Below are 24079 nucleotides of genomic sequence, written 5' to 3'. Positions count from 1 at the left end.
TCATTCCCTTCCCACAGTAAGCAAAAGGCATTTCACTTGCCAAGCTTGCCTGAACAGCAGTGTGGTACCCAGTACTGAATTGGCTTTGTATGTTGGGAAAGTGGAATCCTTACCCTGCCCACTTCCACCAAGTTGGTGACCATAACCACGCTTGCAGAGTTTTCTTGCCAGATCATTCTCCAGAAATCCTTCACTGTCTCTTGCATAGGCCCTAGGGCAGGAGAAAAGACACAAGGAAACCTTAAGAGAGCGTACTGAATGTCAGCAACCCTTCTCAGCTGCTCCCCTGGATTCCTACTCTCCTTTTCAGAGCATTTCTCTGCAATTCAACAGCCAGGAGCTCTTTAAGTGATCAGACACTTCCCTGCAGAGGTATTTGGGGTATTTAAGGTTCTAGCATGCTGGAAATAGAGGTGATAGTGGTATATTGTAACCAGCAGAGATGGCTCCAGTAGGTAAACACATATAAGTGACAGGGCATGGGATGCACCTTACAGTGACTCTGTATTAAGGCTGTACTGAAATTTGTACCTGGTGCAGCACTAAAATGCCTTCATTTCACTCTGTATTTATTAGTTATGAAAGAGGAAGGAAATGAGCAGAGATTAGCCCTTTTCTAAAGTCCCCCAAGTAACCAAATGTTCATCAGTCACAGGGTTATTCATACTGCCCTCCTCAAGTAATTTCATACCACCAGAAGGTAAACCCAAGATCCATAAAGTCTGTTGTAGTTCTAATCTCATACTTCATGCACAACAGACACATTATAGATTACACTGCCACTTCTAAGTCTGAAGCATTTCTTATTCTTGTAGCTGAGGTTTTGCATTTGAGTGCCTTAAAGATCTTGGAACATTCTATATCCTCCCCTTCTGTGCTCCTGTACTGAGTTTTCATAAGTTCCCCCAAACGGAAGTTGTCACCCTATAAGTAGGGTGCCCCATCCCTGGCAGTGTTCAAGGCCAGGTGAGACAGGGCTTGGAGCAACCTGCTCTAGTGTGAGGTGTCCCAGCCCATGGCAGGGGCTTGGAACTGGAGGAGCTTTAAGGTCCCTTCCAACCCAAACCAGGCTGGGAGTCTATGAAATAGCTCTTAGAAACATTTAAAACAGCAGTGGTTTTACAAATATTTAGACATACAAGAATGAACTTGCCTTGAGTTGCAATGTAATGGCGAGGGCGGTGGTACCCCTGGAAGAAAAGAAAATAAGTGATGGTCTGTGAGATCACAGTTCAGACAACATTGTGTATTTTATACCTTCCAGGCAACAACAGCTGCTGCAGCCTAAACAGGGTACTAACACCCGTTATTGAATGAATGAAGATAGGCAACTGGATTGCCCTGTGAGATTTTAAGTGATGGTATCTTGCTCAGGCTGAGAAACAAGATCTCATCATGCCAAAGAGAAAACAGGAATGAGGCAGCTTTTACTACTTTCTCAAAGAAACACAAGCCCTGGGACTCACCTGTGGGCAACTCTGCAAACTAACAGGCAAAATGCTGCACCTTATTGTTTGCAAAAGGAAGAAAAGCATGCATTGCCTCAGTGTGGACATGCTGAGTGCCTGTCCTACGTAAACTTATCAGGTAGATTTTTCATCCTTTAAAGAAACTCTTCTGAAGTGTTCAAGGCCAGGTTGGACTGAGCTTGGAGCAACCTGCTCTAGTGTGAGGTGTCCCAGCCCATGGCAGGGGGTTGGAACTGGGTGACCTTTAAGGTCCCTTCCAACCAAACCAGTCTGTGGTTCTATGAGTCTATGTTCGTAAGATTTAGAACACGCATGCAAGAAGCACACGTTCCTTTGATGATTCTGTGTGTGTGAGGGAGGCTGCTCTTTGAATGTTATTCTATAACACTGAAAAATATGTCAATCTACTTACATGCCTTCTGCACTGCAACTCTAAGAAGTTAGTAAGTCTCATATCTACCAGTGCTATTGCATGGGGCTGATACTGCTTTGCATATACGTCAGTTTAGCCCACATTCCACTTATGTTGGTGGGTCTGTCAAACATAGGAAATCTCCATCTGTCCAGATTGGTCAGACAGAATAAACAGAAGACCGAGAACCTTCTCCCTGTCACAACATGATGTTTGTGTAACGTTCAGCTGTCATTCGTATCAGATCAACAGTCTGTCCCTATGTCACATGCACCAAATTCATAAGCAGACTTGTCATCAGCAATGTTTGTCATAGTGGGGATGTCCAGGAGCCTTACGTCTATGTAATTGGCGTTTATGTAGTCAGAGTGAGGGTCCCCATCCAGCAGCTGCAATCTCACTCTTGAATGATCATCTGAAAGAAGGAAAGGAAAAGAAGTGACAGTAACGATAAAAAGGAGTTTCTCAGCGTTTCATTGGATCTGCTGGCTCCTGCAAGTGGGGAAGGGAATTCTTACAGCAATAACAAATGAAACCATATCACATTCCTCTTCCTACAAGCCTTTTGTGTTTAAGATGTAATGTTTAGATCCTGAGGTTAGTGTCCATTCATACTCTGTGTTCATTAAGGTCACTGCTGCCATAATGCTCACTGAGCTTTTACAGAGACCACAAATGCTGCTTCTGCTTGGCTTGGGGGTCTCAGGACAGATCCTTACAGGATTTATCTCCATGACAAAAGCCGTACTGATGCTTGAAGCCTCCCTGCCTTCATCTGAGCTATGGAAACTGAGGCAAGAGCTGAAACTTGTCAAGATGAGGATAAAAATAAACAGATCACATCAGAGGTATAAAAAGATTAAGGAGGGTAAAATGGCAAATGCAATCCTACAAATAAGAAATGGGACAACCCAGAAACCAGAGAAGAAACACTAAAGGAAATCAGAGCCATCTCTTTTACGCAACCCCCAGAACTCACAGCAGCAAAACAGCATCAAGGCAGTGTCAAAACACAACAAAATTAAAAACATACATGTTTTTGAGGATGTTCAAAGTTACTTTAGATAAGGCAGTGAAATACCAGATACTGATCTTTCCATCTCCCAGCACTACAGCTCAGAGACAGACAGGAACTGCACCAGCAGGCAGATCATGACACGATTTTCTGCCATGGGACTATCCGGATCTGTCCCTGGAAGAGCTGGTGCTGGGCCCTGCCACAGGAGATCCTCCTTGAGCTGGGCTCTGATCCGATTTGGTCTGGCAATCCCAGAACTGGCACGTGATTACACTGCAGAACTCTATCTGAGGGTCAGTTGCTTGGTCAGTACTGGGTGACAGAGGTCACCGCGGGCCATGCTGGGCTCAGTTATAAGGGATTTATAAAAAGGAGTATAATATTGAGTCCATTAAATTTAATTCCTCTCTACCAGTTATGTGACTGTAGCCCTCAGTCAATAAAGCATGAATGTTTAGAAGCAATTTGCAAAATATGGGCCTAAGCATGATTTATATGCCATTAAGAAGAATCACAGCAATGAAACATAAAAATCCGAGGTGTGATTCTGCAGCGACTCAGTCAAAAAGGGGTTTAGTCATGACTTAATTAAATGAAGGATCAGATAATAATTGTGAAGAGAGATGCGCCTGCAGCCCTGAAACCCAAGATTTGGATATTTATTAAATATTCATTTGGTTATGAAAAGGAATTATTTTCATACTGTGCTCATTTTTTGGATGAGATTTTCAGCCCCCCAAAATACAACCACATTTGCTGCATTTATCAAATCCCGTATTTGCATTCTAAAAAGGTTATGCAGGTGAATCCATCAAAAGCTCTATTATATTTGTATTAATAAATACAACCTTTGCAGGCGCAGTGGAAGGAGGTATGTGTGTTAATCACAGTGCTGATGTTGTTCCCAATTACCTGCACTCAAGGCAACGACACCGGGAGTTGCAGTAAATCATGTGGTGAGACAGACAACAAAAGAATTTATACTTGGACCAATTCCCAAAGACAGAAAAAGAGCTGATTAAACTGGACACCAGATGAAATACACAAACCCTCCCATCGAGAATTTCACACTTGTAATTCCAGGCAGCAAACCCAGCTAGGCAAGGATCACAGGGAATAAATGGAAAGGGAAAGCTCCAAGAGCTGATGTTTTGGAGGGGAACTTTTACTAACTCTGCTTGAGATCCCATGATAAAAAAAATGTTATGGAAGTCTTCACTTATTGCAACAATACAGCTAAAAAGCAAAAATGATGTTTTAAGAGAGACACTGTCTATGCAGGGGGGGTAGCTAAAGGGCTCTGAATAGTCAGCAAAAAAACCCCTGCCCCTCTTCTTCTAATGGAACCAAACCCTGAAATTAAGTTTCAGTTCTTTGAGACACTCATCATAAACTCAAATCAGAAGGGATGGATTGAGAGAGCTGGGCTGGGTCAGCCTGGACAAGAGAAGGCTCCTGAAGGGGAGACCTTAGAGCAGCTCCAGTGCCTGAAGGGGCTGCAGGAAAGCTGGAGAGGGGCTTGGGACAAGGGCCTGTAGTGACAGGCCAAGGGGAATGGCTTTAACCTGCCAGAGGGGAGACTGAGATGAGCTCTTAGGCAGAAGCTCTTCCCTGGGAGGGTGCTGAGGCGCTGGCACAGGGTGCCCAGAGAAGCTGTGGCTGCCCCATCCCTGGCAGTGTTCAAGGCCAGGTTGGACACAGGGGCTTGGAGCAAGCTGCTCTAGTGGAAGGTGTCCCTGCCCATTGCAGGGGGTGGAACTGGATGAGCTTTAAGGTCCCTTCCAGCCCAAACCAGGCTGGGATTCTATAAATACCTTCCGAGGCAGCTAAATGTGAAAGACCCAAGGAACAGACTGCAGAAAAGGTCTGTGCACGTAAGACAATTATGGATAAAGAAAAGATGCTCTATAGCTGTAGGAAATGTTGTTGCCTGGGTTTTTTCCTTTAAGCCAATATGGTTATTCTATCTCTGAAAACCAGCAAAGGATGAAGAATGATGATTGGAAATGAATGACACTTTACAAAGAGGAGACATCCAGATTTAGGTTCTATTATATTTTGGGAGCAAATAAAAAATACTTTTTTTTTTTTTAGGACAGTATTCAAAATATTTTATTGCATATTTTACAAAAATGAGATTAATTCCTGGAGGATATTTATTTCTCTTTATAAGTGTGAACAGTGCAGCAGAAAAGAAAAAAGATCAGTGTATGCGGTAAGCACACAAAATATTAATGATGTCCTAATGGTGTCCTTAATCTTTTTCATAAGTTTAGGAGCACAGAGTGGATAAAAGTTCATGAAATAACTTACCTTGTAAATCCCTTTTTTCTTCCCAAACTTTGGAATGTGTCTTCTTATTTTAACGGAGAGGGGCAAAAATCCTATGCAACTTATGCTATTAGCAATAACAATATTCTACTTAAGTTTTTTTTCATCTAAAGACTTTAAAAGGGTTTTTGAAGCACAGCAAATGTCTTCATTATATCTTCTCTCAGTGGTTAAAATCTATTTCTGCTTCTGCAGCCTATTCACTGGACTGTACTAGCCAAGGAGACAACTTATTTGGATACTTTGGATCAAAGTATTGCTCAACTCTTCTCTAAACTTGTCAGACACCACGTCACTGTGTTCCAAATGGATTATAAGTAAGTTGAGAAATGGAGGGAGAAACGGAAGAAAATTGCATGTCTATAACATTGAGGACTGCAAAGAATGGAAATTAAGTGTATAAATGCTTTGATTTCCCTCTGTTTACGCTAGTCCCTATGTAACTGAGCAGAACTTTAAATCTGTACAGAGTACTTGGACTGAAAATTGGTCTTAAAAAGGATTTCAAAAATGACAAGAATTTCACCCAGAAGCACCGTGCTCCCATTTTAGCACAAAAATGCTATGGCTTCAAACTTCTGTCAAAATTCCCATTAGTGATCATTTGAAAGATCACTGCAATTTTTCCACATCTCATTCTGAAACCAGCGCTGGATTAATCTCGCACAACTTTCGCCATCTAAACATCACACAGCTCCTCTAAACCGGCTGTCACAGCTCCTCACAAAGCCAATAGAGAAGTACACAGACATCTTTTGAAATGATTCAGCCCAGTTCTGGTATGGAAGGACGATCTGCCCTCTTAAGGACACACCATCCTCCTCCTCTTTCCATCCCCTTTGATCCCGAACTGTGCCCTGAGAACTGGGTAACAGCAAGGTGTGATTTATCCCATCCTCTCATGGACACTGCACAGAAAAGCAAGAGTTTAGGCACTACAGAAGAAACCATGGAATAAAAATGCTTGAAAGATAAGAACTTTATTCTAAATCTGATACTGGCTGTGCATTATCCCTTTCCATGGCCAAGAAGTGCACTCCACCTACGTTTCAGCTGAAATATCCGTTAATCTCAATCTGTTGTCTCTTCTACCATAAAATTCCCTATTAATTCACCGTGTTCCAGCCCGAAGCATCTGGTAGCCAGAGCATGAAGGAAATGAAGCGAACTTCTCCCATCTTTTATCATCAACTCAAGTTTTTAACAGACCATCACAAGACTTCAGACCTGTGGTGCCTAAGAAGGAGTATGCTTTGCTCCAAAGCACAACCCTAGGTCTTCATGTCCTCAGCTCTCACCTGGAAGTTTTCACTCTCATTGCCCGTTATAACAGCTCTAAATCTGGACAAGATAGGGAGAAATAGAATAGAAGAATAGAACCAAAGGCCCCACGTAGCTTCTGGATTTTTTCTCTTCTACGTGTTCAGCTCAACATCCCTCCCGTAACAACCACTTGCCAATGTGCTTTGAAGGCCTCAGTTTCTAGGCCCTGAAGTAAGTTAAATCATTTTGCTTCAGCATGTAAATGGATCTACCACCTACCCTTGCCCCCTACAGAAAAATCTTGCAACTCCACAATTAACTTTGTATTTACAACTTTTACACCCAAAGCAAAGCTCATGGATACTGCCAATACAATAAGAAGTTTGAGTAGGGCAGCTTCCTCCAGCATGGCAAATCTGTGCAATCACAGTCCATCCTTCCACCATCAACAGGGGATTTCTGTGGTCACACAGACCACAAATCACTCCTCAGGTTTTCTTCTTTTTTTCCAAAAAAAAAGCATTGCAGGTTGAAGGGAACCTTGAAAACTGGGGTTTAAAGCATGGGAGAATCATAGAATCAATGAGGTTGGAAAAGACCTTTGAGATCATCCAGTCCAACCATTCCCCAACACTGCCAAGGCCACCACTAACCCATGGCACTGAGGCCTCGTCTCCACAGTGTGTGAACACTTGCAGGGACGGTGACTCCAGCCCTGCCCTGGGCAGCCTGTTCCAATGCCTGAGCACCCTCTGGGGCAGGAATTGCTCCTCAGCTCCATCTAAACCTGCCCCGGTGCAGCTTGAGGCCGTTTCCTCTTGTCCCATCCCTTGTTCCTTGGGAGCAGAGCCCAGCCCCTCCTGGCTCCATCCTCCTCTCAGGCAGTTACAGAGAGAGAGAACTTAGAGCTAAGAACTCTCTTGCATCTCCTCTCCGTGAAGAGATTAGCCTCATGTGCAGTTTTGGTTTGCAAATGTAAGAATAGCAGATGGTGGGGCTGGCAGGGAGATCTAGGTTTTCACTGGGAGGCACGATGTTAATACAGCCCTGGGAAAGCAGTGAGCCGAGTGAAACAGTGCTGGAAGTGTACTATTACCCAGAAGGCCATAAAGACAAGATCTCATTTGCTGTGATTCACTGAGCAATGCTACTTACTGCAAGAGCTTACAAACCCACATTTTAACAGAAGTCTCTGAAGCAGTTACAAAAGTTAGATCAAATCTGACTTTTCAATTCACTGCCCAAAATACATGGGGTAGCTTGTTCCAGGAGTGGGGGAAAGGTAACTGTGGTTAAATAAATCACATTACTTGCCATCTGCAGCCTTTTACTAAGTAAGCTGGTAGAAGCAATCACTGCATACTCTGGGTTTTACCAGCAATTACAATTCTAGTACAGCAAAGCAGCTAGGGGGGTCATTGTGTTCCACCTCCCTGTGAAGGCTTGTGCACAGTTTGCACCCTCTGAGCACAGTTCATTTTTATCATCTCCCTACAGGGATCTACTCACCTGCTATCAGCTCTCTATCCTGGATCCCATCCTTGCCTTTACTCATGGAAGGTGCCCAGCATTGCCACCAGTGGGCTCTGGCTCAAGGCTTAACCAGTGACACCACTGAGCATTTCCCAGTGGTTCTACAGAACATCTGATGAACAATATGCTCCTTCCTTAGGCATCCTGCCTCCCTTCTCCCCAGCCTCTGCAAAGTGAAGCGAGGATTTCACTCCAATTTATCACTTTTTATTGCACGTTGTTGAATTCTTCTTGCTGTGTTTCAGAAGAGCTGCTTTCTCCTCCTCAAATTCTTTGTCCTGATAAATATTTGAAATGAAGAAAACCCACTCAACTTTGTAATTTACCTTCAACTCTTGTGCATCCTGCCTCTCACTATGTTCATTTCTTGATCTATTATTCCTTTCTACCTTACCCTGAAAACTTTCCCAACAGGCCTCAAACTTGAGCTTCTTTTCTGATGTTTTATGTGGCTATGTTTTATACTTCTTCCTTAGCTTTTATCACATTTTCCATTCCCTTACTCAAGTGTATAACCTCCTATCTGTATTTCTACTGTATTTATAGCCAAAAGGCTACCATCACTCTTTGTTAGAGCACAATTCATCTTTGTGAACATCTTCATCTTCTCTTTAAGTAATACCACATTTATCTTCCTAGATTTTGCTTCCTTAATTTCTTCTCACATTTCACTTGGGGTTGAACATTTTCTTTGCGACCTTCAATATAGATGAGATGGTGGCTACTGCACAGACTTATCTCTTCCCACCTCTACTTTTATATTAGATCAACTGTTTCATCAAGACCATACAAAAAACCAGTCTTTCACGTTCCCTTCCTTTTACTATGGCACTTTCATCTTCAATCCATTGTGTACTTGTTACAGCTGGATGACGCATCTGTCTTAAACTAATTTAATCTAAACTAATTGTATCGACAGGTAAACTGAACCTCTGTCTGGAAGCATCTCGCTTTGCCATAAGGAACACAGGAAACTTGTAGTGGGATTCAGTGACATATTTCCACACTAACTGCAATACTCCAGTACTACCACTTCCATTTTCCATATAGAGAAAAAAAAGGACTGATGGAACTGGTGACCTGCTCCCAACCAAGACAGGAAACCGGAAGCAGAAGTGGGATTAGAGCAGGGCTGACAAATTTCTGATACTCATTTCTAGATCTCTTTATCTTTACCATGGGGTCCCTGAACTGAGCTGTCCTATGCCATCCCCCAAAACTGTTACATGAAACCACTTCTTTCAGGTCTTAAGAGAGGGATAGTTGTGTGTGAGAGGATCCTTCTTGTGGCCAAGGGGTTTTTATTCTTTAGTAAATCTGCTTGTTCTACAGCAAATACATATTTAACCTCAGAAAAAATAGAGCACTAAATGTATCACTCAGCATGACTTCATTCTGCTCTTCTAGCGTTCTACAGATTTATCCAGTCATGAAAATCTATGGCACATTCATTCATATTCTTATTTCTTGTTCTGATGGTCTCAGGCCTGGCTTCTCCAACTTGATGCTGCTCAGCAGCCCTTACAAAGAATTACCTCTCCCACCTCCTCTCCCCAGTCACTGTAAGGAATAATGAAACACTGGGGTGAGCTTCCTGGAGAAGTATCTGATCAAAATGACAGAGGTGTCATTGACTAGTCCTGACTTGGAGAACAAAGCTGACCTGAATGGTTTTATAGAGCCATTCACTTCTCTGCAGTTCTGTGATGCATCAATATTCCTATAACATCAACAGCAACTGGTTATTGAATGGAGTAAAACTAAGAAGCTTTAGTGCATTTTCAGCTGCCTAATTGTGATTCTGAGGCAGAAGCTAAGCTTGTCCCACACATCAAACCAGATCTCTGGAGACAAGCAGTGATTGCTTCACCAGTTCCTGACCACGAGGAGGGAGAAAATCTCATCTCTGATCCCCAACTAAGAATCTGGTATATCTGCATCTCCTCCAGTGCTCCCATCTGTGGCACTGAAAGCTCTGGTTTATGCAGTAGAAATGGACAGAAAACGGGCATCATCACTTGCCATGTACATCTGGCAAAAGGATTTAGGCCTGAAATTGCAAACATTAAGCACAAAGCAAAGCAGATAGAAAATGTGTAAAAACCATCAAGTCATACTTGACTTTATGTAAATCAATGAGAAAAGCCCCTAAAATAAACTAAAATCATAGAAACATAGCTTGGAACAAACATAATTATCAACCAGCACTGCAAACCAGCTTTTAGTGAGGTTCTCCAACACACCCTTTTCCCCAGGATGCATACAACACCTCACAGAAAGGCCAGGTTAATGTGAATTTACACCTACAGGAGATTATGTTTCCGTATCTGTTCTTATTGCGGTTTTCATCTTCCTTGGCTGTATCCCAGGATGCTGTCTGCCCCTCGGGTAGTGCCTGTAAAACAAACAGTATGGAGAGTTTATAAATAGCTGGCCAATGCCTTAAGATGACTGAGCAGGGCTAAAATAAAGGCACCGCATAATTCAGTCATCAACCAAGCACACAAGTGTTCCTGAGGAAAGGGCACATCCACTAAAGCAAGAAGCAGAGCTTGGTGCAGACCATTTGCAGCTCTTGGCTTCTGCCAACGAAGAATCATTTGCATCTTCCTACTTCTGATGTAAAAGGACCAGGGGAATTTGTTTCTGGCTTCACAGCCACAGGTTAACTTCATTCTTCCTGCAGAACAGGGTTTGTGGGGATTTCACATCCATACAAACACAACACTCAGTCTTTCATATTTAAGTTGAAAACAGATACAGTGATTTCATGTAGTTCTGTATTAATAATGGAGTGATGCAATGCAAACCACTAGCTGATTTTCTCTGGGGAAAATTAAAGCAGCTCAGGGTTTAGATCATTTGTAAGGAAGAGAGGCAAAAGGAGGTAAAATGTGCTCATGAAGTATGAAAATAACCAGGCATTTTCCTAAAATCTGCTATTTTCTTTGAGAAAGGATGGGGTAAGGAAACTGGCAGCACATGGTGGTGCCCCACTGCTTGGCCCTTCAACTATCCTGAACACACTCAAAAGAGCCACTTTGCCCTTGGGGCACATCCAGGAAGATTTATCAAGGCAGAGCCAGAAAAAGCACAGGGTGCCCAGAGAAGCTGTGGCTGCCCCATCCCTGGCAGTGTTCAAGGGCAGGTTGGACACAGGGGCTTGGAGCAAGCTGCTCTAGTGGAAGGGGTCCCTGCCCGTGGCAGGGGCTGGAGCTGGATGAGCTTTAAGGTCCCTTCCAACCCCAACCAGTCTGGGATTCTGGGATTCTAAAATACCAGTTTCATGGGATCTGGCTGGAGGATGGTCTGGCCTTCCCTGGAAGATGGCCTGGATGCCTGTAAGCAGGATGAGCCTTCTCCCTTTCTCAGGATGGTCGGGAATGTCAGTACACATACAAGCAGCAGGCACAACAGTGCTTACTGCTGGAACAGCAACAGCAAGAACTCCCTGAGCATTGCTCATCATGACTGAATGGAAAGCCACAATCTAGTTAAAGATGTCCCTGCCCATTGCAGGGGGGCTGGAATAGATGAGCTTTGAAGGTCTCTTCCAACCCAAACTATTCTATGATTCTATGATCTGCAAACTATTGCTGGTGGCTACAGAGAGCCTAGCCTTGGCCTGTGCCAAAAACACAGGTGAGGAGCACACCTCCCACTGACTTGTCCCTATAGATGTACATCCACCAAGATCTACTCCCTAACATGGTCCCACATTACTAAAAACAAAAGCAACATTATAAATTGTAGTATTGATGGTCCCTAGGAAATTATGGGGGTTTTTATATTGCGATCATTGTAGAATCGTATCTTCCGTAGCTAGCGGTGGGTAGCGTGACACAGCTGTGCCAGTAAATGAATTTATACTCATCTTCACAAGCCACTCAGGTCTATCACAGTGCCTGAATGCAATAGCAGAATGACACAATTATTAGGATCTACAACACTGACATTACAATTAAGTTTAATACAAGCAAAGCCCTGGCAGAGAAGATCACTGTGAATGTCCCCCTGAAGGGTTCCAGGACAGAAAATGTCAGGCACTACAGCACTGCCACCAGCACTGCTGGCAACAGACAGGGAGAGTGAGCTCCTGTTCAAAAGCCCAGGATAAAGCGTAATAACTCTGTAATTGGTAGGGCTTTGATCACACATCTATTTCCTTTACAGGCAGCTGTTTCCAAACAGCAACTCATCTCCCGAGCAAAAAATCCCAACCCAAGCAACAAACCCAGACACAACAAAAAATCCCAAAGCAAAAGAAAAGAGCTAACGAAGGTCCATTTTCATCTTCAAAGACTGAGCAAAAAGATGCCTTGCTTTCCCACTAATATCCACTATTACAGCAGATTGACCAGAGAATGACAACAGTCATTAGACATCTAATCACAGCCACCTGAAAAGAAAAAGAAAAAAAAGGGAAAATCCTTTCTCATGACTACCATTGGGAGAAGTTATCTTGGCCAAAGAAAATACATCAGTTCCAATAAATACCTTTTCAACAAACCCTATGTGATTTGAACATGAAATTCTCCATTGAAACTGATGTTTTTATATTAGCCTGATAGCCTCCAGGGATTTAAGAGTCCAGGATTTTTCATCTCATTCAATACCAAAGAAATCTCTGCTTTGCACAGAACTACCCACAGCACAGCTCTGACTGGTGAGGAACACAAGCTACCCTTGCAGAAGTTTACCTCTTCCCCCTAACTTTATATACACCAGATGAACAAACTGGAGTAAACTGTGTGTACATGAGTGGTACGGCACAGAGAACTTTCTATGGGATTACTGAAAATCCTGCACCAAGAATGGAAACTGCATTTACAAATGCAATAGTATCACTTATAATTTGGTTGCATCCAGAAAAAGAGAAGCACACCTAATGTTTTGTTCCTTCAGGTTTTGTTGACACAGTATAATAGCAAAAAGAGTTATTGGTTGTGTTTCTCTGCATTATCAGTAATGGTAAACAGGGTAAATCACTCAGATGTTGGTATTTGATATGTTTTTCACAGGAAACACTCCCTCTTTCTTTGAGTTTTAATGGCAAAATTGTTCACAAATCTGGACTTGATTTTTAGGCTTCATTTTCTAGATAAGTTTTATAAAACGTATAATGAAATATCTTCCCAGTTGTAAAATTTATGTTACAGTGATGTTTTTTAAGCTAAATTGATCCGATTTTGATCTGAAATGACAAGAATAGAACTCTAAAAGTCAGCTCCATCTCAATCAAGCTTTCTAAGCACCACGGCCCAAATATAACTAAAGTGTTCACATTAAATTGAGGCTTCCTGCGAGCCAATTTAAATTTCCAATGGATGCATTTAGTTAGTTTGCTGTTTTTAATTTAAATAGGAAAACCTGAATCATTCATCTGCAGTGCTCTAGTCCAATGCTACAATATTGCTGCCAAAGGCAACATCAATTAAAAGCTGTGCTGCTCATCTCAAAGCGTGCTACAGAGTCCTGCTCCTCTCTCTGCATCACTGTCTTCTCAGCAGTGGTGGCAAAACCAATCCCACAAGTCTGCTGTGACCCAGGGTTAAAAACTGTTTTGGCTAAAATCAAACATAACCTGAAAAGCAGTATCTCACCAGCTCAGGTGCCTATTCTGGTTCACAGCAAAGCCTTAAATCAGCATTTTCCAACAACAGCACCTACAGTAACATCCTGCTGCCAAACACGCGGTAACGTCGTGTCATAGCCTGAACCATGGGACCTATTCTTTTTACCAGACAAAAGCTGTGAAGCCTGAAATGAAAGGGTTAAAATTGAGAGGCGACTTAAACAAGTCAACAAGACTCTCAAAAATGAAGATGCACAAGGAAGAAGCCACAAAATCCAAAATAACTAAATGGCCTCAGTAATGCGGCAGGAGAAGGTACTTCAGTGACATCCTAAATCATACTGGAAAATGAGCTTGGACACTTAAGCTTATTATCTTCATTGCCAGTAATTGGTGCTCACAGTGAGTCTAGGGGACTAGTCCCGCAGCTCACAACAAATCAGGGCTGATAAGTTCCGAAGAAGGAATATGGGACATTTAAATGTGTCCTCTGTAAATGTTTGTGACTATGCCTGACCCCAAATAGTGCTATCTACATCCAGAGCTGGTGACACATTATTCTCTTGTGGTCTACACATCCTATTACTAAACAGCAGCAGCCAAAAAGGCCCAAATCCCACTTCAGCCCCAGGTCAGCCGGCAGACCCAAACTAACACATACATGGCAAGTGCTGACAGATTTCCACCCTCACATACACAGAGTTATCATCCATTTCACACCAGCAGTGACACCACTTCCACAATCACAGCCTGCTCTTCATCTCCGCACACAGTTCCATGCAAGGTGCAAGCAGCAAGAAATACTTTTCTAGATGCCCTTGGTAGAACATGCTACCCATGCTCCAATGGTCTGCAGGTGAAGGTGTGCTAAACAAGTACCAAATGCAATTTCCAATTATTTAGTGGAGATAAGAACATACAGAGATAAGAGATTGTCACAAAGTGATTGATACACTCCATTCAAAGTGATTTTTCATGAGAGTAAGATTATTTGCTAACATGTCACTAAACAGGCTGTAATTCATGCTATCATTTTGCAAAGTAAGTAGAAAATCAGCTCTTTAGAAGAAAAAAACATATTTGAAGATGATGCTAATACTAGTGTATCAAAAGGCATTTTAAAAGAGACACCAGATTCTTTTCTAAGATTTTCTCAGTCATTCCATAAAGCCAAAGAAGCTTTGTGTTCCTCCAGATTTCAGCCTGAGACATCATTTCGAACAACTTCAACCTCTTGCCCTCTGGGAGTTGTAACACTCCTTGACATCCCTTTACTCTGCTCTCATGAGATCCCACTTGGAGTTCTGTGTTACAGTTCTGGTCTCCCTAACATAAGGACAAGAAGCTGTCAGAGCAAGTCCAGAGGAGGCCAGGAGGATGATCAGGGGCTGCAGCACCTCCTTTATGAGGACAGGCTGAGAAAGTTGGGGCTGTTCAGCCTGGAGAAAAGAAGCTGAGTGGAGACCTCAGAGCAGCTTCCAGTGTCTAAAGGGGGCTACAAGGATGCTGGGGAGGGACTCTTCATTAGGGACTGCAGTGATAGGACAAGGGGTGATGGGTTTAAACAGATTGAGGTTGGAGATAAAGCAGAAGCTCTTCCCTGTGAGGGTGTTGAGGTGCTGGCACAGGGTGCCCAGAGAAGCTGTGGCTGCCCCATCCCTGGCAGTGTTCAAGGGCAGGTTGGACACAGGGGCTTGGAGCAAGCTGCTCTAGTGGAAGGGGTCCCTGCCCATGGCAGGGGTTGGAACTGGATGAGCTTTAAGGTCCCTTCCAACCCAAACCAGTCTGGGGTTCTATGATAATCCTTACATTTGTAGGATTGCTGGTGGTGGCTGGAAGCTCTTTGGAGCTGAAGTGTTCCCTGCATCCTGTGCTTTGAAAACCAAATTACACCACTGAAAACCACTGCTGCTGCTGCTACAGGCAGTTACCTCTAATTGAAGGGTAGAGCAGCACATGTGATTTGAGAGCTTGTGGCATTCTCCAGGCTATTTCTTGTAAAGAAAGGAATTATGCAAATCTCTATAATGTCACAGTCATTACATACGTATGGAGATAGCACTTTCTGGGAAAGGCAGAACTTGTGGAGCTGAAAGTTGCATTGACATTTTTCATGCTAATGTGCTATTTTGATAATTACCAATGCCAGTGCCAGAAAATTACATATATGCCAGCACCTGTTTTCTTCTTGAGCATCAAGAACTAGATTTTAGGGCATCTGTAATTGAGCTGAATGTAGTTTTGGGTACTATCATGGAAATAGAGGCCAAGGGGGAGCTCAGTAAGTCTCCTAGGAGAATTATTACCCTTTCTCAGTATTAAACAGGGCTCTTTATATTGATGGTTTGATTAGTGTGCTTGATTGCAGGGCATGAGTGACTAAACCTGGTTAACATACAGTTACCAGAAACGTTTGTTATGACAGTCTTTGATGCCATCCGATTAAAAAAATACTCCCTGGTGACAGCCAGGAGAAGATTGCCTCTCATTTACAACAAACCCCAGCATCAGCGATGCAAACCCCATGGACCCTGGCTTGCAGGGTGGAAAAGTGAGCTGTTTTCATTAAGTAGCTTATTTTTCACAGATGTTATGTTATTTTTAAGTAGTTCTAATGCCACTATGCATATTAATTTCTAATTGCCTTCCCACAAGCTTACTCCATTCATTACAATTATCGCTTGCCAGGGCAAAGTTTCACATATGTTTGATGTTGTTTCCCTCTTCTTCTAGTTCTCTCTGCTCTAAATATATACTCCTTTTCCATCTCCTCCCCAGTGTCAAGTTTCTTCTGGTCATTTGGATTTTGCTCCTGGTCATTCCAGCCTGGTGGAAAGATGAGAGGGGAGCATGGCTGCTTTCATTTCTACAGCTTACTCTTTGCTTCTATCCAGACAGAGAAGAGGACATCAGTCAAACACATCAGGAGCCATAGGCTTAAGCATACTGGAATTTAAGCTTCATGCGGTTCCTGCCTTTGCCTTTACAATTCTGCAGCCAGGTCATTACACTGTGATTTAGTCTGACCAATTGTTACAGAGTACAAAAGCTCAAGCAAAAATTCTTCCTTTTCTTATTGCCTGACTTGCACTGCTGGCAACAAAAGCACATTAACAAGGAACTATGGGGCTCCACTTCCTGCATTGAGTTCAGCACCATTAGGCATTTACTGTCTGCTCTTTATGAGAGAAAGGGCACGTGCTAACAGATGAGCACAGTGTAATCTCACTGCTAGTAAACACCTTTTCTTTGGACTAGAGGGCCATCAAAGAGTGCTAGCACCGCAAAACCCTACCCTCAGAAATGGAAATACCATGGAGAAAGGAAAGGATTAAGAGGGTAAGGAAATTAAGGAACAGAAGCTCTGAAAAACAGTTATCCTCCCCTCCCAAGCATCTATCCTTCTACTCATTCATGTGAGCAAAGGTTCCTCTCACCTCATACTCCTCTTTAAATCCATAGCCCTGTCCTCGCTTCATCTGGGTGATGTGCTGCAGCAGGTCGGCCACTCGGATGGCTGGCTGGAACTGCCCCCGGGGGTAGGACATTTCCACCGGCTCGCAGCTCCGGAACGGGTGGGTCTGGATAGTCAGGGTTGGCTGGGTCATCTCTCCATGGCTACTGTCTGTTTTAAAGACAGGGAGGCAAAACAAGCTTTCACCTATCTGGTATTTCCATTCTTGTTCTTGCTCTGTTAGTTTATTTGTTTCTCCACCAGCCCATAGGTTGGTGCAGGCAAAAGAAAGCAAAGAAGTAAGCAGGAAACACACACTTGCCTACAGCTTCCTGGAGAGACTAAACCACACTTGAGTAAACCCAATGAGATAGAACAGAGTAAATAGCCAGTCAGGCTGATAAAGGACACTGCACAGAGACTGAAATAGCACATTTTGTAAGGGTGAGCTGTGCGTAACAACTCCAATCGAATTACATACCTGTCTTCACAAACCTGCAAAGAACATGACTGAGAGATACATACAGATGAGCAAGATACTCGAGTGGGATTTGGGGTTTACAGCATGAGGTAACTCAAAGGGGCCACGTTAATAGCAAACAAATCATTAGCATTTCAAATAAGTCACACAGGGTGTTAGAGGCGAATTAAACTGCTCTGCTGGTTCAGGCCTAAAATTATCTCAATTATGAAGCTGTAATATTATCAGAAATAATAAGCCAGCATAAAAATATAGTTATCTTGCATGCAGAAATTGACATTTCAGGCACGTAAGCACGGAAGAAAGTTTCTTTTTTAAAGAAATGGATTAAAAACCCCTCTATCACTATGCAGCTGGAGCTGTAATCTCTTACATCCCCAGCAAAACTCTGTATACACAAAAGATATTCCTGGTGAAGTAACAGGGAAGAACTTAAATAACCAAACAATTGGCTGTCACAATATTTAACAACAGAAACTCAGACTAAATGAAAAATTCAGTTTCTTATTTACCAGAGATGATCAAATTTAAACAGTTGGCCAAATAATCCATTGTTTTTAACTATGACTACAGGTATGTGAGGTGCTTAGGTCCTTTCACACATACAGGCCTTAACAGACTGCAGCAATTCTGTCTGGTCTTACCCAAAACCAACCTACGAGCAAACAGAAAATGCATCTCCCTCAGATTGTTCTTAAAAATCCTTAACATTGTATGCACAAGGCTTGTTTCTGACAAAGAGCCTACCCCCCATCCCTTGTCAGCAATCCTACAGTCGTGTTTCTGAAGGGATAAGGAATAAATAAATCAAATTTCAATTTCAGGGTGATTTTGGTGAGGCAGAAATATGTCTGGAATGCTGCTGTAAACACTGCTGTCCTTGGGAAATCTCCATGGAGTGCGATCAGGAGTCAGGATGTGTGCCATGTCCCTTGCTGCAGAGGTGGCCAGGGGCAGAGGGATGAGGGCATCGGACGGCCTGTGCAGTGACAGGACACGACAAATGATGCTTGAGCTGGTTTAACATGGTATTATGGGGAAGATACCAAGACTGTATGCTCTGTTTTGAAGTTGTGAAGTTGCAGGACTACAAGAACTAGAACAGAATGCCAGCAGTGGACACTGCTGCACAAGGAGGTCACCTCCAGTGAGAGATAAATAAGTCTGGTGGTTGAATTATTGGAGATGCTGAACACATCCCGCTTCTCCTGAAATAAATTACACAAAGTGATCATCAGCTCTGAAGATTACGCTTCCGAATTGAAGGATTTCTGAGTCCCAGGTTCTCATAAACACAGTCACATTCCCAGGACACTCGGAGATTTACAGAGCTATGGCTCTAGCGCAGCAACCCTCACATACAAAATGTGAATAAATTTGGGATTTAAGGAAGAGTAACATCCGAAGCATTTGTATAATCATCCCTAATGCTCCGACTAATGACAGTGTGAGCACTCTGAACAGAGGGAATTTCAAGGCTTATTAATTCCTCTCGTTGGATTCGCTTTCCCAATGCATCTTTCCACCCCTATTCCCTATTAACCTCCTGTAATGGAGAGGAGAGGATTTTTATCTCGGACCATTTCCGACAGACGTACTACACTTAATTTTCCATCATTAGGTTTAATACAAACCCAATTTCACAATTGGCTTCTCTGAGGAACCTGCAAGTAATGCCACATTTTTATCAGCCCCAATTAAGAAACATTACCACATCCCTATTCGAGAGGGAGTCTTAAAACTAATGTGTGGCTCTAGTGCTAATACGGTGAGGGCACATGCAGAGCACAGGCGACTTGTACAATGTAGCTCAGATCAGTCAGCTCCTTTGCAGGCAATTATTAATTTCTGTCTTCATCAGATCCTTTCATTCTGGCATACTTGGCTTTTTTGTCAAGGAGAAGTATCATAAGGAGAGGTGAAAGGCAGGAAAGCAGTGCCCTTTCTTTTCCAGGATAACTGCCCTCAAGTAGGTGCCCATGTTATCAATCTGCAGCTAGAAGAAGGTGCTCAGTGATTCTCTTCTTTGAGTTTACAGTGACAATTGTGCTTCTGGTCTCTTTGTTCAGATAAAAAACGGTACAAACTCCACTGATTGTAGTAACAGCTCTTGCAGCATGGTCTGTGGCATCACACTGTTCATGTGCTTCTCACCCAGCCAAGCACTTCTGCTTTAAAAGAAGCATCACACAATCTACTCAACCCTGTGACACACAGACCTGGAACTAGGGAGAAGATCACCTCCTCTGGCCATCTGTGACAAATGCATCTTGAATGGCCTCCGTGCTACCTGAAAAACACCCCAAACCCTAGAACTGCACCAGCTCAGGATGGCTGCCAGGTATTTCCACCAGCCTTTTCTCTGGGCCAAGAGTGGAGGGGCTTTTATGAAGACCAACTGCTATGTATGAGGTGAGCCCCATGGTCATATGTTCTGCTAATAAAGCCTGATGCAAGCAACATATTGTTCCTGCTCTGTCTAATCAGACCATGAGTCCAAACCTAAGCAAGGCATGACACCTTCTCCCAAGATGTGCTGTGACCAATTCCAAATGCAGGTAGGAGGGGAGGTAGCAGCAAACTGCTCTCTCTCTAGGACAACGAACCAAAAGTCTTTGAAGGGCTTCCAAAGAGGCTGTGCTTCTCCTGCAGACTGCAGCTACAAACCACATCTTGTTCCTTTTGTTGCTCGTATTACCAGAAAACACAACAAAAAATCCCTCAGCGAAGTCAGACCTTCTGCTTTAATCGCTGCACTAAAGGCAAGCCACAGCAATTTTCCACAGACCACCCCTCTCTGTCCTCTTCTCACAGACATGCCCCAGGCAAATCATAGAATCACAGAATGGTTTGGGTTGGAAGGGACCTATAAAACTCATCTAGTCCAACACCCTGCAGTGAGCAAGGACATCTTCAACTAGACCAGGTTGCTCAGAACCACATCCAGACTGGCTTGGAATGTCTCCAGGGATGGTGCATCCACCACCTCTCTGGACCAGTGAGGTTCAGTTTGTAGGACAAACTGGACTCTGAAACACGCGTGCCTGTTGGGAGTTTTCAGTGAGAAGAGCAAAGCAAAAGATACTTTTTTTTTTTTTTGAAAGATGCTTGAAATAATTCACTCTAATACTCAGAAACTACTGAACACAGAGAATTGTGCACTGGGGTTTTTATCATCTTTCATATGCACATCTTATTTCTAGTCGTATGTCCTCCTGTTTTGATAGAACACATGTCACCATATTCCACTTCATGCCAATGATGGAATACAGTACCAAGAAATAATCCAAATTAAAACACTTCAAGAGACAGCGATTCCATTCTGACCTCAGAAATTGGGGCAATGCTTAATTACCCTTGCTGTCTAAACAGTTCTTAATTGCAATTTGAATTTCCTTTGACTTGCAGGCATTGAATCTTAATACACCTTCTGTTAGATTAAGAGCCCTCTGAGCATTTGAAATCCTGACCCATGCAGGCACTGACCAAATCACTGCTTCAGTTTCTCTTTGGTAATGTAAATCAATTGAGAGCTTCTGAAGTCTCATTAGGACAGGCTGCTGAGGGCTCCCGTTCTTTCCTAGAACCATTTCTAATTTTCCACAGATCTTTTTGTGCAGCTGTATTAATAACAGGTATTCTGCATGTTGCTGGAAACATGCTGTTTGCAAGAGGATCATTTCTAATATTAGCAGCTTGTAATAGCAAAATATATTGTCAGCTTGTTTGTTAACCCTTTTTAGGGCAACAGTCTTACTCCCCGTAGTAAGATGTCCCTTGCAAACACAGGTATTTCGATTCCTGGAAGCTGGCACTTTCATTATGAGCCCAAGAGTTCCCAAAATACCCTGAAATTTTTTACAAGACGTTAAATCAATGATTCACTGCCTCACATAACTACCAGGATTGGGAAACTCTTCAGGCATCTCAGCTTATCTGTTTAGTGCGTGACTGCAGATAATCAAATTTAACAGTGTTGACTCTCCACTTTTAATATTCATAAACTCTCCCTGCTTATGAAATGGGCTTTTTGGGACTCTGATGGAGAAATAATCACGAGCTTGCTGAAGTAACTTCCGAGGGTTTACTCTACCAAGAGAAACCTAACGGAGTGCAGGGTGAAGAGAAAAGCTGCAGCAGAGGCCAGCTAGGTGGCATCTTTCCCCATATGATGAGTAATTGTGAGGGTGAGACTATTGCTTGCCTACAACACCTCGCATTTTGGTGCTACTCAGACAAGTAAAATAAGCAGCTCTCTCCACCAAAAAATGGATGAACTTCTCCATGGATGTCACATATAAGATGAAGAGCAGCTGAGAAAGTAGATTTCCAGCCTGGCAGTGGCTCTGTGTGACCAGACCCCTGTGCACCACCCCAGCAGGGCTGCTGACAGAGGACCTGCTCCTCCAGGGCACCTCTGGGAATGAAAACTTTAGATCCTTTTATACATGTCACCTTGTTTTGTAAAGGCAGTTTTGTTAGTGTGAGAGGTAGATACCTGGACACAGAGTATGATGGTGCCTTCTGACCAGAAAACTGCCTCAAACAACTGAGAGCAACATGGCATTGATGTGTCATCTTGTACGTGCAGAGAAGTTTCTTTCAGAACTTTTGCTTTAATATCACAAATTCCTTCTGTGTCTGTAATGACAGGCCTATCATCCCTGTTTATATTTTTATGCTCTTAGCCTTGCAAGTGTGTAACACAGTAAGACATCCTTTGCACCCAATAAATTATACTTTGAGTGGTGTTTGTGATGGATTTAATTATACACATATCCAGTCTCTCCACACTAGAGTAAGGGCTGTCAGTTATTTGACATCTCCCAAGGATGACTCCAGCACGGCTAATATCAGTTCCCCTCTCACTAAGAATATGGTGCAAGCTGGTAAAATTAATTTGCTTTTTTGTATGCATCAAGGCTTTATTATATGATGACTATTCAGCTGTAATATGCTATATACAATACAAACAGTGGTATGGCAAACCAAAGTGAAAGCATCATTTATCTAATGATATCAACTGACCTAGAAAAAGGCACTTTCCTTAACAAAAAGCCTTCTGACACCAGGTCTGCCAGACAGCAGAGAATGGACCTTTTCAAAGCCTATCAAGAAGCCACATATGCATAATTAAAAGAACCTTCAGAAAGTGCTTTTCTTTAGATTCTAAAGAGAATTCTAAGAACTTCTTGGCAAACACCTATCACAAGTCTATTCTACTCATATTGCATATGTTTCATCCATTAGCATAGAAGCAAATCTCCTTGAACATGTAAGGAAGATACTTTGGTGAGGTGAGCTAAAGCTTGGGACTACAGGGTACATGTGTAACAGTGCAGCTCTTCAAATATGTGGACCTCACCAAGACACATCTCTGCCACCTCTGTAGAGGGTGTGTAAGGTAGGTAGACCTGACAGTAATTCATTAGCTACAGATAAAAGACTATTGATGGCAACTTCAATACAGCACACAAAGCTAGTAGCCATAAAGACTGGAAGAGTTTTCCAAGCCACATGATCATCTGCAGGCAGAAAGAAATGTCAGAGAAATTCAGATCAAAACCAGCCTATGAGGTCACCTGTCTCTGTTGCTCATGCTGCTGCAGGCCAACATGAAAACTGGAAGAAGAAACCTGGAGAGGGGCTTGGGACAAGGGATGTAGGGACAGGCCAAGGGGAATGGCTTGAACCTGCCAGAGGGGAGACTGAGATGAGCTCTTAGGCAGAAGCTCTTCCCTGTGAGGGTGCTGAGGCGCTGGCACAGGGTGCCCAGAGAAGCTGTGGCTGCCCCATCCCTGGCAGTGTTCAAGGGCAGGTTGGACACAGGGGCTTGGAGCAAGCTGCTCTAGTGGAAGGGGTCCCTGCCCATGGCAGGGGTTGGAACAGGATGATCTTAAGGTCCTTCCCAGCCCAAACCATTCTATGATTCTGTGATTCTCTAGAGAGGGTAACTACACATCATGATATCTGCAAATGCTATTTACTGTTGGGAGGCAAAAGGACAATTTACTGCTTCAACAGCTGATTTAAAAGCCAGGGCTGGAGCTGGATGAGCTTTAAGGTTCCTTCCAACCCAAACCAGTCTGGGATTCTTTTGTGAAAGCCTCTCCCACATCTCCTTAGAGGCTGACATGGCCTGGAAAGCTACAGATACAACTGAATAGAACAAGCCACTGAATTTCAAGATTCTAATGCATAAAACTCCCTCATCCCACAAACAGAAAAGCTGCCAATGATGACAATTGATAAAACAGCAGTATCAGCTTAACATCTTTTTAGTTCCTTGGACATTAGGCTGTGGGTATACCCGCAGCAGACAGATTAGTCACGGACCCATCCAAGCTACGGAAGAGTGAAATGCAAGGCAGATACTGTTTTTCTGAGCAGAAGCCAGTTTTTGTGTGAGGCTTTGTGACAGTGAGCATTCTCAGCCTGCCCTGCACACCTACAAGGAACTACAAGGCACTACAGTCCTCATGCTCTCTGGGCAGCGACTCCTGTTATTAGGAACCTCCTGAGCAGTTGTAATGAGGACAAAGG

At 43.1% G+C, this 24079-nt stretch overlaps 1 protein-coding gene across 6 annotated transcripts in view; it reads right to left on the bottom strand.

The window, feature by feature from the left end:
• PTPRT (protein tyrosine phosphatase receptor type T) overlaps window positions 1–24079 on the bottom strand; it is a 278660-nt gene that overhangs the window by 27234 nt on the left and 227347 nt on the right. For all 6 annotated transcript variants that reach the window (XM_062610067.1, XM_062610071.1, XM_062610066.1 and 3 more), the window contains 5 exons: window positions 17039–17226; window positions 10334–10421; window positions 2220–2296; window positions 1154–1190; window positions 114–211 (listed from right to left, as the gene is read on the bottom strand). In XM_062610067.1, the coding sequence (XP_062466051.1) occupies window positions 114–211; window positions 1154–1190; window positions 2220–2296; window positions 10334–10421; window positions 17039–17226 (488 nt within the window). The remainder of the gene's footprint in view (window positions 1–113; window positions 212–1153; window positions 1191–2219; window positions 2297–10333; window positions 10422–17038; window positions 17227–24079) is intronic.

Source organism: Pezoporus occidentalis, unplaced genomic scaffold (assembly GCF_034315485.1).
Source record: "Pezoporus occidentalis ecotype Australia unplaced genomic scaffold, CSIRO_AGI_Poc_V1 ctg144, whole genome shotgun sequence".
NCBI lineage: Eukaryota > Metazoa > Chordata > Aves > Psittaciformes > Psittacidae > Pezoporus > Pezoporus occidentalis.
This window is presented reverse-complemented; position numbering and strand designations above follow the sequence as displayed.